At 38.0% G+C, this 13,895-nt stretch overlaps 1 protein-coding gene across 1 annotated transcript in view; it reads left to right on the forward strand.

Annotated features, from left to right (window-relative positions):
• Positions 1-13,895, forward strand: part of RYR2 (ryanodine receptor 2 (cardiac)) — an 826,801-nt gene that overhangs the window by 649,409 nt on the left and 163,497 nt on the right. Inside the window, exon 63 of the mRNA XM_010860117.1 lies at positions 4,884-4,933. Within this exon, the coding sequence (XP_010858419.1) occupies positions 4,884-4,933 (50 nt within the window). The remainder of the gene's footprint in view (positions 1-4,883; positions 4,934-13,895) is intronic.

Here is a 13,895-nt window from a genome sequence, read left to right on the forward strand (position 1 = left end):
GGTCGCTAAGAGTCGGACACAACTGAGCGACTTCACTTTGACTTTTCACTTTCATGCATTGGAGGAGGAAATGGCAACCCACTCCAGTGTTCTTGCTTAGAGAATCCCAGGGACAGGGGAGCCTGGTGGGCTGCCGTCTATGGGGTCGCACAGAGTTGGACACGACCGAAGCAACTTAGCAGCAGCAGCAGCATGGCTAGGAGACCACAGCAGCCGTTCAGAGCTATGACAGGGATGCAGGCTGTTGTAACAGAAGAGATGCCTCCAGTAGGTGGTGCTACCCTTGGGTTTGTTCAGCAAGTGTTCTGAATGCCCGCTGGGTACAAGATGCTATCCTAGGTCTGAGGATAAACACACAGGTACCAGGGCACAGTTCCTAGCTTTAATGGACTTAGAAGTACAGCTGAGTAGACACATACATATAGAGCTAGGCCATATACTACGTTGTGATGAGTGTCATTGGAGCCATATATAAAGTGCTGGGAATGCAGAGGAGACATTAATACAGAAAGAGGCTGGGTGTGAGAAACACAGAAGGAGGAAATCAGCGTGCCTCAGTAATGAGTCTTGTGGCAGGGAAACAAGAGAAGGCCGACGTGGGACTGAAGTTCCTGTACTGAGTGGTTAGAACAATGCTGGTGTGACTAATGAAAGCAAGATACTTCAGAAGAACTAGTTTTGAGGAAACAATGGAAACAGTGACAGATTTTATTTTTGGGGGCTCCAAACTCGCTGCAGATGGTGACTGCAGCCATGAAATTCAAAGACACTTGTCACTTGGAAGAAAAGCTATGACCAACCTAGACAGCATATTAAAAAGCAGAGACATTACTTTGCCAACAAAGGTCCATCTAGTCAAGGCTATGGTTTGTCCAGTCGTCATGTATGGATGTGAGTGTTGGACTATAAAGAAAGCTGAGTGCTGAAGAATTGATGCTTTTGAACTGTGGTGTTAGAGAAGACTCTTGAGAGTCTCTTGGATTGCAGGGAGATCCAGCCAGTCCATCTTAAAGGAAATCAGTCCTGAATGTTCATTGGAAGGACTGATGCTTAAACTGAAACTCCAATACTTTGACCACCTGATGCAAAAAGCTGACTCATTTGAAAAGACCCTGTTGCTGGGAAAGATTGAAGGCAGGAGGAGAAGGGGATGATAGAAGATGAGATGGTTGGATGGCACCGACTCAATGGACATGAGTTTGGGTAAGCTCCAGGAGTTGGTGATGGACAGGGAGACCTGGAATGCAGCAGTCCATGGGGTCGCACAGAGTCGGACATGACTGAGCGACTGAACTGAGGTGGCGCTAGTGGTAAGGAACCCGCCTGCCAAAGAAGGAGACGTAAGAGGGATGGGTTCAATCCCTGGGTGGGGAAGATCCCCTGGAGGAGGAAATGGCAACCCACTCCAGTATTCTTGCCTGGAGAATCTCATGGACTGAGGAGCCTGGTGGGCTTCAGTCGATGGGGTTGCAGAGTTGGACATGAATGAAGCAACTTAGCACAGCACAACACAGTTTTGAGAAGAGGTTGAGTTTGTTTAAACCAGTGCTTCTGGAAGAAGAAGTAAGTGCTAACAGGTCATTTTAGCTGGAAGTGTACAGCAGGAAGTGAGAGATAGGTGTTTGGTATTGGAGAGATCAGGGCAAGAAATGACGTATTTGGGGACAATCTATACCCATCTAATGCTTGAAGCTTGGAAAGCAAGAGGAAACCAAGAGAAAAGTGGGGAGAAGCTGAAAGGGCTGAACACAAAAACTTGGAAAATTGTTACACTTGGAGGGTTTTCAGAAGTGGATATTTGAAGAACAGAGAGAACAACTCATTAGCAAAGAACTGGGAAATAATACTGTAAAACAGAGACCAGGGTTTCACAGAGGTGAGTAGTTAATGATGCTGAGACTGTGGAGAGCCTTGCAGGATGCAGGCTGAAAAAGAGGTTATTAGATGAACTATTTGGAGGGTACTGAGAACTTCAAGGAGAAGCCACGAGGGGTGGAAAGGACACTCACAAGGCAGAGAGTCAGGGAGGAAGCTGCAGATGCATTTTGAATTCTTAAGTATGTTAGTAGTGAAGGGTACAGGGAAAGGGAGTAACAAGATTATGGAAAGTGCTTTAAAGAAACTATAGGTTAGCACTGATAATAGTCAGACCTAGAGTTTGCACGGGAACTACACCCTGAAAGGGGATAGCACAGGAGGGGAGAGATATGATTTGTCTTTTTTGAGGACCTAAGAGTCGGACATGACTGAGCGACTTCCCTTTCACTTTTCACTTTCATGCATTGGAGAAGGAAATGGCAACCCACTCCAATGTTCTTGCTTAGAGAATCCCGGGGACGGGGGAGCCTGGTGGGCTGCCGTCTATGGGGTCACACAGAGTTAGACACGACTGAAGCGACTTAGCAGCAGCTTTCCATTGGGTTTACCAAAGAGTTCATTCAGGTTTTCCCATCTATATGATATGTCTTGAAAAACTGGAATGAACTTTTTGGCCAACCCAACGTGTATCTGTATGTCTCTCTGGTGACACATCTGTTACTAATTAGGAATAACTAGGGTTAGGAGTCGGAGTAGGCAATGCAACCCACTCCAGTGTTCTTGCTTGGAGAATCCCCATGGACAGAGGAGCCTGGCAGTCTTCAGTCCACAGGGTCGCAAAGAGTTGGACATGACTGAGCGACTAACAGGGTTAGGAAACAGCTGATATCATAAGAAGTCATTTTTCTGTGACAGATTCTCAGACGTAAATGTGATCTGATGGGATGGGATACAGAGCAATTCTGTTTCCCATCATCACAAAACATCCCAGGTTTAGATTAATCAGGTTACAACATGATCTGCGTATTACAAATTCAACATCATCTCAGAATGTTTCACCCTAATACTAGAGAGGGTGAGTAACAGGTAAAAGATACCGCTTAAAATAGTTTCCAATAATCCAAAATGTATGCAATTCTAAGGTGTAAACACTCTCTTCAGATGGAGACATATCCTTGTGGGGTTTTTTTTGGCTGTGTGACTTGGCATATGGGGCCTTAGTTCCCCAACTAGGGATCAGACCCATGGCTCCTACAGTGGAAGCTTGGAGTCTTAACCATTGGACCACAAGGGAAGTCCCAGAGACAGATCCTTAATGACTTAACACAGAGAAAGCTCAGTGAATGAGGATACCTGGAGAAAGGTGCATTTGTTTTATTGTCTTTGTTCGTTTCAGTTAGAGCCTAAAGATAGATAATGCAGCTCAGTGGACTAAGGTTGAATCTTGTGTCTAATGTCTACTTGACAAGATCATTGAAAAAAAAAAAAAAAAGAGCACTGGTAAGAGATTTCCTAAGACTTCAGTCATTTAAGCACTTGCGGATGAATATTTTCTTGGAAAAGCCACCCTATGCCCTATATAATTACTTTTCACCAATAAATTATATCACATTGTTACTAAAGTTAGAAATAATGGGCAAAACGTACTGTGAAAGTGGTCAGCATGAAAAGGGTGATTCTGTCTCCTTTTTCCCATTCTGCCATGAGCAGTTGCCAGCACTGTATTCCATGGCATAGTCTATATCCCCAGGACTGAGCATGTATATCTGTATCCTGGTAGTGATGGCAAAGATGGCAAGAGAGGACAGGGTTGTCAGGACATAGCTGGTACCATGACTGGAAAAATCAGGCTCAGTGTAGGTGGTGCTATACAAGTGGATTTTCAAAATTAGAGCTTTGGCAAGTTCTAGCTGTGGAACACCTGTGTGTCTGAGAGTTCAGAAGAGTGTGGATAGATGTGAAAATAATGTCAGGTGTATAAATATGGAGGTTAAGTGTCATGATAGATATTTGCAAATGGCCCCTGGCTGGGAGGGGACTTCTGTGAGCCTGGGTTGGGAGTGCTAAAGGAGCACTCCCAGGTGTTAGAAAAGGCTTCTTGGAGTAAACATGTCCTGAGCTGAATCCTGAGGGATATTTAGAAGGGGCTGTAATGTGGAAGTGAGATGTTCTTAAAAATAGGACCCAACAAGAAAGTCACCAGGCTGCCTGGTGACAGACAAGACAGGACAAGACCAGGTACTGCCCAGATTCTGGGTTCTGATGTGAGCATTAGTGCACAGCAATGCCGTCATGCTGAGTGCTGGGCACCCTTATTTGGAGTCTTCTGTTGGTGAGCACCAGGAAGGGCACAGAGACCTGGGAACTCACTCTAGAGGAGATATATTTTTGACTCATGTATTAGCATTCAAAATCCTTTAAGTGATAACAGCTGTAATGTTTTTCTTTGAGTGATTATAAATGGTTTAAATTCTCTTTCTAGTTCATTGTGTGAAATTCACTGGATGCTTTGGTATATGTCTATGGGATAATGGTCAAGGTCTAGAAGAAGGAAAGTTCAAATGGGAAAGCATACTAAAAGTAGCATTTTGTGCACAAAGCACCATACTTCCATTGTTAAATAATGCCCATAACAACCACAAAAAATTCTAGAATTTCAGTAGTACTTTGGTACAGATAAAATTAATTTTTTTTCCTTATGGTTTTCTGTAGTTATACTTTTGTGGGGTTTGTATAGATTGCTTTTATATTAATTAGCTTTGCTTTCGATTTTTTTTGGTTCCTTTACTTATAATATGTGCTTTTTTAACCGTGTTTGTTAAAGATATGCACTCAAAGACTCTTTATTTAATACCTTTACTCCACATTCTGCTCAGAGAATTGATTCTTTCTGCGTGACATCATGTTGCTTTTTTCCGGCTCATATATCAGCTGTTTATTTTTCTTTTTTTCTTCTTCTTTTTTTTTTTTTTTTGTTTTATTTCATTTGAATTTAATTTCTCCCTGTTTTTTCTACCTTCCCTTCCCCCTTTCCCTTTTCTCTTTTGTTTTTCTTTTGTCTTCAGCCTATTCTGCAAACTTGGAGTTCTTGTCAGGCATAGGATTTCACTATTTGGTAAGGAGACCCTTAAACAAATACTAGCATGGCCATCACTTGGTTTTCTTTGCCATTTTTGCACTGTGTTGTGTGCTGCTATGTTGCATGAATGCATGTTTGCATGGCTGCATGCATGGTCGTCATAGGCCAAGGTAAGGTCCTCAAGGTTGTTTATGAGTAGCATTACCTGTAGTAAAATTGAAGACCGTAACTTTGTATACCAGTCCAAAGCACACTTGAAAATCACAAACATATTATTAAAGATCAAATAAATGAAAATGGCAGTTTCTACCTTATTTTATTTCAGAGGGGTGAAGCAAAACTGGGCCTCTGAATTTGTGTTTGCTTATCTCTGATAGATTAAATACCCATGCACAGTTTTTAATTGTACTTACTTTTTCAGTGCTCTTGACTACAAATTTGCATGTTGACTATTCCAGACATTGGAACTTCATAATAGAGACAGGCCTGGGTTTGCCAAAAGCAAGTTCTCTGGTACCTCCAAACCCCACGGTAGTCAGTTTTTGTTCATTTCTGAGAATTCATGTAGCTGAAGTTCGTGTTCCCAAACCCTGCTTTCTAGTAGCCTTGCAGGGCAGTCACTCACTTTTCACAGACTCTCCTTGCAGTGGGGCTTTAAGACTCTATAGCAGTTGGCAGTTTATTTTTTACACTTTCCTGCATCTGCATTCATAAACTGCCAAGGCAAATTTTAGCCCAAGGCTCTCTAGATTTTGAGACAGTGTTGTGGTGACTTCAGTAAGAAAACATTGAGTGTGTTTAGAGATTTATAAGTCCTAGTCCATTCACCAAAAACCCTAAGGATTATGTTATTTCTATAAAAGCCACAAAGGATAAACTGAGAAATAGGTACATGTATATGTGTGTGTGTGTGTATATATATGCAAATAATTTTTACATTCTTTGCATTTGTTTGAGAAATGATAGCTTCTGGATATGACTACTTAATGCTGCATTTGGTTTCTAATATTATTATATCCAACGTTTGGGTACTCTTAAGATATGATTCCCATAAATTGCTGAGGTTTTTGCATTAATGTTTCAGTTATCCAAAATTCATGGGGAAATTGCCTTCCGAATGATCTCCAGTTGACAGCCTTTTGTTTTGACTTCTCTTCGACGTAGAAAAACTTCTATGTAAATTATTCAGACAGAACTTTCATGTACTCTTTAACCTTTTCATAATAATTATGTATTCAAAAATTCTCCATCTGTCTTCAGAGAATACTGTCTAATTATATCTACCTCTGGTGGGGACCCCATAATACTTTCTGTTGTTTATCTCTAGCATCTTACATATTTTAACCTCTTGGTTTCCAATGTTACATTTTGCTATAACTTCACATTTTAAATTTTTTGAGGTATTCCATATATACAGTGAAGTACACAAATCTTAAGAGCAGCATGATGACATAGCTTGATGGAATTTTACATGTATTTGCCCATTTTTCTCAGTTCAAGGCATAGAACATTTTCAGCATCCTAGAAGCCTACCTCGTGCCATTTTGCAATTTATAGCCCTCTGCAAAGGAACTATATTTAAACTAATCTAGTGGTCTACTAATGTAGACTTTCATTACCATGTATTAATTTTGCCTGTTGTTTAATCTCCTTTATTCCCTTTGAATATATTAAGGGCTCAGTAATGGAAGATAAATACATACTGTAACTTGTTGTAATAATCAGAGGAGAAGAACTGGATTTTGACCTTCATTTCATCTGTGATTCTAATATTTCATCTAGGCGTTGTATATTATATCCTTTTGCCTTTAAATATAACTTTTTTATTTTTAACAGGAATTTATTGGAGAACTACTGTGTGTCTTTATCTGGAAAGCATACTTTAATGTGCATTTTATTAATGTCACATTATTTTTTCAAATTCGCTTTGGCATTTGCTTATAAAACAATACAAAGGTCAAGAAGTCTTTATTATTCAACAATACTCTAATATAGCTTTGTCAACATTTTAGCATTTAGGTCTTAGACTTGTAAACTTTACATATTATAGCTATAGCTCGGTTTCAGACATTAACATGATGTCCTGAAGAAAATAATGGACTTTGATCAGAAAACCTGTATGTAAGTCCCCTCTTTGTAACTGAACCAGTTGAATGATCTGGACAAGGGACTTGACTTCTCTTGATAATTATTTATTTTATTTTTTTCATTTTGAAACTAGATTAAAATAACTACTAACTTTAGAGATCTATTGTATATATAAAATCTCATATGAGACGATGAATGTTAAAGTGCTTTGTAAACTGTAATCATACCACTTTCAAGTCTAAGATATTCTTAGCCTTATTTGTACAGCTTATATTTAGATGACTCAAGTTACATACAGGCTAAACTAGGGCAGTTAGCTATTTAAAGTGCATGCACCATGAAATCTTTAAAATCTAGGCATTTTCACATCAAAGCAGAAGTGGTATAATTCAAGTATTTACTTTAAAAAAATTAACTTTTATTATCTTTTGGCCATATCATGGGGCATGCGGGATCTTTGTTACCCAACCAGGGATCAACCTGTGCCCCACCACAGTGATAGCATGGAGTCTTAACCACTGAACTGTCTGGGAAGTCCCAAGTATTGACCATTTGATGTATCAATTTTACCATTGTGGATTTTCCTAAAGAAAAAGAGACCTAACAGCATATATACAGTGGTCTTTTGTATATGGACATATTAATCTCTTACTTTTTTCTTTCACCCTATCTTTACATTATTTTTTTCTGTGTTCTGGGAGACACCAACTGATGATCAAAATGTTTTTCCTGTACTTAGTTCAAAAAATTGTTAACGGCCTAACTTAAGAATAAAGTGAGACAGAAGTGAAAGTTGAATTTAACAAAGAAATACTTGGGGTTGTGTCAAGTAGCCAAACATATAGAAAGAAATACATTAACCTGAAACATGTCAGGAAGGTGGGATTAGTGATAAGAAGGAAGCATTAAAAAACACCAGGAGGCAAAACTCTTGTCATGATGGTGGTAATTGTGGGAAGCTGAGTTTGATCAGCAATGGAATATTTATTCCAAGGTGGCTGCCAGATTATATCTCTAAAACTTCATGTCTAGTTCAGAAAATTTTCTGATATATAAAATGAGGATTCCCCAAATTTAAACTTCTATATTTGCTTTATCTTTTACCTACTTTAAAATATTTTCTATACATCGAAGCACACTAAGAATTAAAGAGATGAGTCATGTTTTTATGCCTCATATATGCTTTTAAAGGTGTTTAAACCACTTCATTTTATCTTAGAAAAAGGTAGGATTTTTAAAAAGGGAAACAGGCCATATTCCCAGCATAACAGTAGTTCTGGTATACCTGTAAAATAATGTATGGAAAAAATAGTAAGTAAAATAGCATCTGTTTTATACATAGGGCTTCCCTGGTGGCTCAGTGGTAAAGAATCCACCTGCCAATGCAGGAGATGTGGTTTCAATCCATGGGTAGGGAAGATCCCCTGGAGAAGAGAATGGCAATCCACTCCTGTATTCTTTTCTGGGAAATCCCATGGACAGAGGAGCCTGGCGGGCTGCAGTCCATAGGATCGCAAAGAGTTGGACACAATTTAGCGACTAAATAGCAACAGTTTTATATGTAGTCTTCCCTTTTGACTTCTGAAATGCTTGCTAGTAATTATAAGTTGGTGTATTTTGGAACAAATAAGTTCTTGTACTTTGGAAAATCAGTTAGAACTGGCTAAGACCCAGGCAGGTTGACAAGGTATAAGGACCCCAGGTGCCATATTCAGGGACACATTGTTGACTAATGAAATACTGCTTTTAATGCCTCCATTTTCCCTCATTTATGCTAAGTCCCTCACTTTGGACTTCCCCGGTGGCTCAGATGGTAAAGCGTCTGCCTACAACGCAGGAGACCTGGGTTTGATCCATGGGTTGGGAAGATCTTCTGGAGAAGGAAATGGCAACCCACTCCAGTATTCTTGCCTGGAAAATCCCATGGACGGAGGAACCTGGTAGGCTACAGTCCATAGGGTAGCAAAGAGTCAGACACGACTGAGCAACATTTGGTATTTGGTATGCTAAGTGGAAATTCTGAATGTCTAACTTTCTAATTTTAAGGCAATTAGAGAATCCTCAACTTCTGCTATTATAGCCTATTTAAGGCTCTCAGTTATTTTTAGAGGAAGTGGAATCTGGTAACCATAACTCCAACAGGAATAGCATGGTGACACAGGACTTCTTCACGGCTTTCTTTTTCCATGTGGAAGTAAATCAAATGCCTTAATGACATTCATTTTATGCATTCATTCAGTAAATATTTTCTGTGTGTGAGGCATTCTCTTAGGCTCTGAGGATAGAAAAATGAAGATTTCTTTACCTTTTTACTACTCCCAACCTAAGCCAATATACAGGTGGCTTTCACCTGCATGCCTCTAAGAACATACTAACCCTGCTCTCAGAACTCCCTCTTGCCTTTCTAAACTGTGTTCCAAAACCATCATCTCTCTCGCCTCCCCTCCAAAAAACAAGACAAAGCAAAAAATGATCTCAAAACTGAATATACTCTTGTGTAGCCAGTGGCTTCCCATTTCTCTAGAATTAAGATCAGAATTCTTAATCTGGCCATTTAATCTGGTTAGTGTTTCATAGTCTGCCCCCCATGTACCCCTCCATCCCTGTTTCCCAGAGAATTCTTGCTTCCTCACGATGCCTCAGCTTAAGTGGTCTTCCTTCTGCTTCTTGAAAGTGTCATTTTCATATCTGCTCAGGCCATTTGCACCATCTGTGATTACTGACTGTAATGGGATCCTGTATATGCCCCTCTCCAGTCCCTCACACCTATAATGGGATGAACTATCCACCGTTCAGATTTCAACCTAAGTAGTATTCTGGAAGATATCTCTGGAAGTATCTCTGGAAGATCATAGCTGACCTCTCTGATTATACTTGCTCTACTATTATAACATTCTCTTAGCTCTATTACTTTTCCTTCATCTCAGTGATGAGTTACTAGATTAACTTCTCTCTCTGGTGCAAAACTCAGCTCTTTGAAGGCTTATTTTTGTATCCTCAGAGCCCAGGAGGAAGTCTGGCACATAGTGGCTGTTTTATAAATATCTTATGATGGAATGAATCAACCAACCAGGTCTTACCTTTAAGAAAACTACAGTCTAAAGAGTAGATAAGTAAGCAGATGCTTTTAGCAATGAGATAAGTGCTATCAGTTTGGAATTTTCTTACCTTCACAAATAGCCCAAACTTTACATTTTTTTCTCCTTGAGAATAAGAAAAATATAGTATCCACTTATCTCACAATTGGTGAGAATCACATTTTAAAAAAATTCTTAAAGCCTTCCACTTAGAGCACTTACATTGAAAAGGAAGTAACACTGTAACTAATGACTCTTAAAACAAGATCATTAAACTCTACTAACAATGATCTATTCAGTTCAAGTAACTATTCGAGAAGGCTGGCACAAAATAGTTATCATTTAGAGGCTTTGTCTACTTTCCTGTTTTCTGCTGAGTTTTTAACACATTAGCAAGACAGTTAATTAGCAAGACAGTTAGTCCAGAGTCCTAGGATTTACTGGAGAATTTCCAGCTTTGATGACAAATAGGTTTCTAGGAATGCCTGGAGTACAGCAAGCATTTTGCAGCATGATCAACATATTTCTTATCAGCAATATTTCTTGTGGTTGACCTCAATAACCCTAGAACTCAACATTTTCACATCATTAATACAGCTCCAATATTAGCTTCATGAATATTGGACAAGTATTATCACATGTTTAAATGAAGCAACAGGTTTTGTTAAAATACTTGTTTTCTCCCTCTAGGGTGAGTATGACTGTTTTAAACTGGTGCCAAAATCTTAATATTGTTTTTAAAAGAGTTTTAATAGTAAATAGAGTAATATTATGAATTCTATCCTTTGATATCTCTCTCTGATTAAAAAATTAGTGGATTAAGTTTATGTTGATTCCCCTTGACCTCCCCCCCCACCCCAAACTCTGTATTTAAATGAAGAGTTTTCTTGTATCAGGAGATATTAGAAAATATTACAGTCATCCTTCCATATCCGCAGGCTCTGCATCTATGAATTCAACCAATCAGGGATCAAAAATACTCAAAAAAAATAATTCCAGAAGGTTCCAAAAAGTAGTGCTTGAATTCACCATACCTCAACAAATTTGTACATAACTTTTACATTGTATTCTTTATTATTAGTAATCTAGAGATGATTTAATGTATAAAGGAGGATGCATGTAGGTTAAATGTAAATACTATGCTATTTTATACAAGGGACTCAAGCATCCTTGGATTTTGGTGTTGGGGGAGGGTCTTGGGACCAGTCCCCTGTGGATACTGAGGAACGACTGTTAATGTTTGTATTGTCCCTAAAAAGGTTCAGATTGTGTATATGTTTGTTTAATAGGATACATATAATGAAATGAAAGTCATTTGAAGCACTAAGAATCCCTGAGGATAGTGCTCTGGGAGAACTGAGTATGTCATTATGCTAAGAATTTAATGGTTTAAATTAAATTTTAAAAATAGCACAATCTGCCACTTTTTATTTTTTTTATTTTTTTTCTTTTTCTTTTTTTTTAATTTTATTTTTAAACTTTACATAATTGTATTAGTTTTGCCAAGTATCAAAATGAATCCGCCACAGGTATACATGTAAAGTTCTATTTTCTATTGGAGTATAATTGGTTAACAATGTTGTGCTAGTTTCATGTCTACAGCAAAGTGATTCTGTCATACATATGCATCTATTCTTTTTAAAATTATTTTCTCATTTAGGTTGTTAGAGAATATTAAGCAGAGTTCCCTGTGCTATACAGTAGGTCCTTGTTGATTATCTATTTTGCATATATAGCAAGTTTCCTTTATACATTAGGAAACTCTTGCTTTTATCATACATACTGTCCTAAAACTACAGAATCTTTCAGTCACATTAAGACCTTAAGGATCCTCTTAATGATGAATGGTGGTTTAGTCACTAAGTCATGTCTAACTCCTGTGACTGAAAGATTCTGTAGTTTTAGGACAGTATGTATGAGAAAAGCAAGAGTTTCAATGTATAAAGGAAACTTGCTATATTAAAAATAGCCTAATTCTTATAGAGGGTAAATATCAGACTCAGACATTTCAATGAACATAATATCAGAAGATAGATACTTCTTTCATTTCAATATGCCACTCTGAGAGGATTTCCTGACTTTGAGCAAAAGAATAGCATGTGCAATATATGTTCTAGTTGAACTGAAACTTTTCACCAAGTTAGGGACTCAGTAATTTTAATCTTTTCAATATCACAGACTTTGGAAGTAATGAAATCTTCAGCATGCTTCAGTTTCTACCTACTCATAATTTGGAGAGAAATTTTTACCTTTTAGCATAATTTTATTTCATCTTCTTAATAAAGATTTTTCTAAGGTTAATCATCTCTTCAGAGAAGATAGTATAATGAGATATTGTATCAGGAGCCATGTTAGGAAAGTAAAGAAGAATAAAAATTAGAATAACTGTTGACTGTTTTCCTAGGAGAAAGTCAACATTCTGCGAATTCTCAGTATATTAGTTTATAAAACAGCAGCAGTTACATGTATCAAATTTTGGATACCATTGAAAACTCCTGAACTGTAGAAACCTTATATTTAAAACCACAAAACAGTTTGAGATTAAAATGCAAAAAGGATATTTTGACTCTAACAGCTTTAGCTTTGTTATTATTTAGGGGGTTGTTTTATTTTATGAGTTGCTAACAATGTTTTTAAAAACCCTATGCTTGCTGTATGTTGTCATTAGATTCTATGAGCTGTAATTTTAATTTTGTACCTTTGTATCTTTGCTGTTACACACACACACAAACAAACACATAATCTTAAAGATATTAGGTAATCCGTAAGTATTGTTTAGAAGTACGAGAGTTATGTTTGAAGACAGAGGAAGTAGCTTGAACTTGGAAAAAACACCAGTTGAAAGTATCAAACTTTTGGTTTTTATACTACTTAGAGCAGTTAAGAAATTGCATACAGTTAAGTATGTGAAAATACAGTCATCACCTTAAAGTTTTAACATCTTACTATGCTCTGAACTAGCCCCTCTGCTTCTTACTAATAGTGTGATTGACATTCCTGATGATGGTGATCTATATCTCCTTCAGAAGGACAATATCCAGGTTGCTATTTTATTTAAAAGTCTTACTGCATACTTTATCTCTTCATGATTAACCATTAGTTTAGGCATCTATACATGCCAATGAAATTGATTCTTTTGCTTGGTCCATACATTATAACACTAAAGTTCAGTTAATACTTTCTTTCATTCCTTAGGGTCTTTTCCCCACCATTTTTTATGGAGGGCTGTTTCCATTTAAAGTTGTACTCTCTGATCTGGAGTGTCCGAAAATGTATATCTGCCTGAGCTTATAGTTTTGTGACTTTGATAATCACAGAAATCTCATATTCACCATACAGATGTTCACTGGACCCACAGAACTTGTCTAGCCACTGGTGCCCTTTCTTCCTCTTCATACTTACATCCATTGTCATCCCACAGATACTAATTGAGCTCCTGCTACGTATCAGGCACTAGTCTAGGTGCTGGGCTACATCAGGGCACAAAGCAAACAAAAATCACACCTCACGAGCTTATACAAATAGAAGTTTAAAATGCCCTGAGCCTCCTTTTGGAAAAAGGCATTGCCAGGCTCAGTATGAAGTACAGATACTGATCATCTGTATAAAGGGACAATATAACTGTGAGTTTTAGGAAAAGAGTTAGAGGCCAGCCTCTCTGAATTGGTGCTGACTTTGGTTGCATTATTAGATTCATAGGCATCGCTTTGTATCCCCTCTCCCTCCCAGGCCTTCCCTCTGTCATTTTCTGTGCTGCGTCCTCCTTATGATTTTTACCTCCAAACATTAGAGGTTATTGGACCTTTCTGCCTCTATATTTATGTTCATGCTAA

The sequence above is a fragment of the Bison bison genome, unplaced genomic scaffold (assembly GCF_000754665.1).
Source record: "Bison bison bison isolate TAMUID 2011002044 unplaced genomic scaffold, Bison_UMD1.0 scf7180017864462, whole genome shotgun sequence".
Lineage (NCBI taxonomy): Eukaryota > Metazoa > Chordata > Mammalia > Artiodactyla > Bovidae > Bison > Bison bison.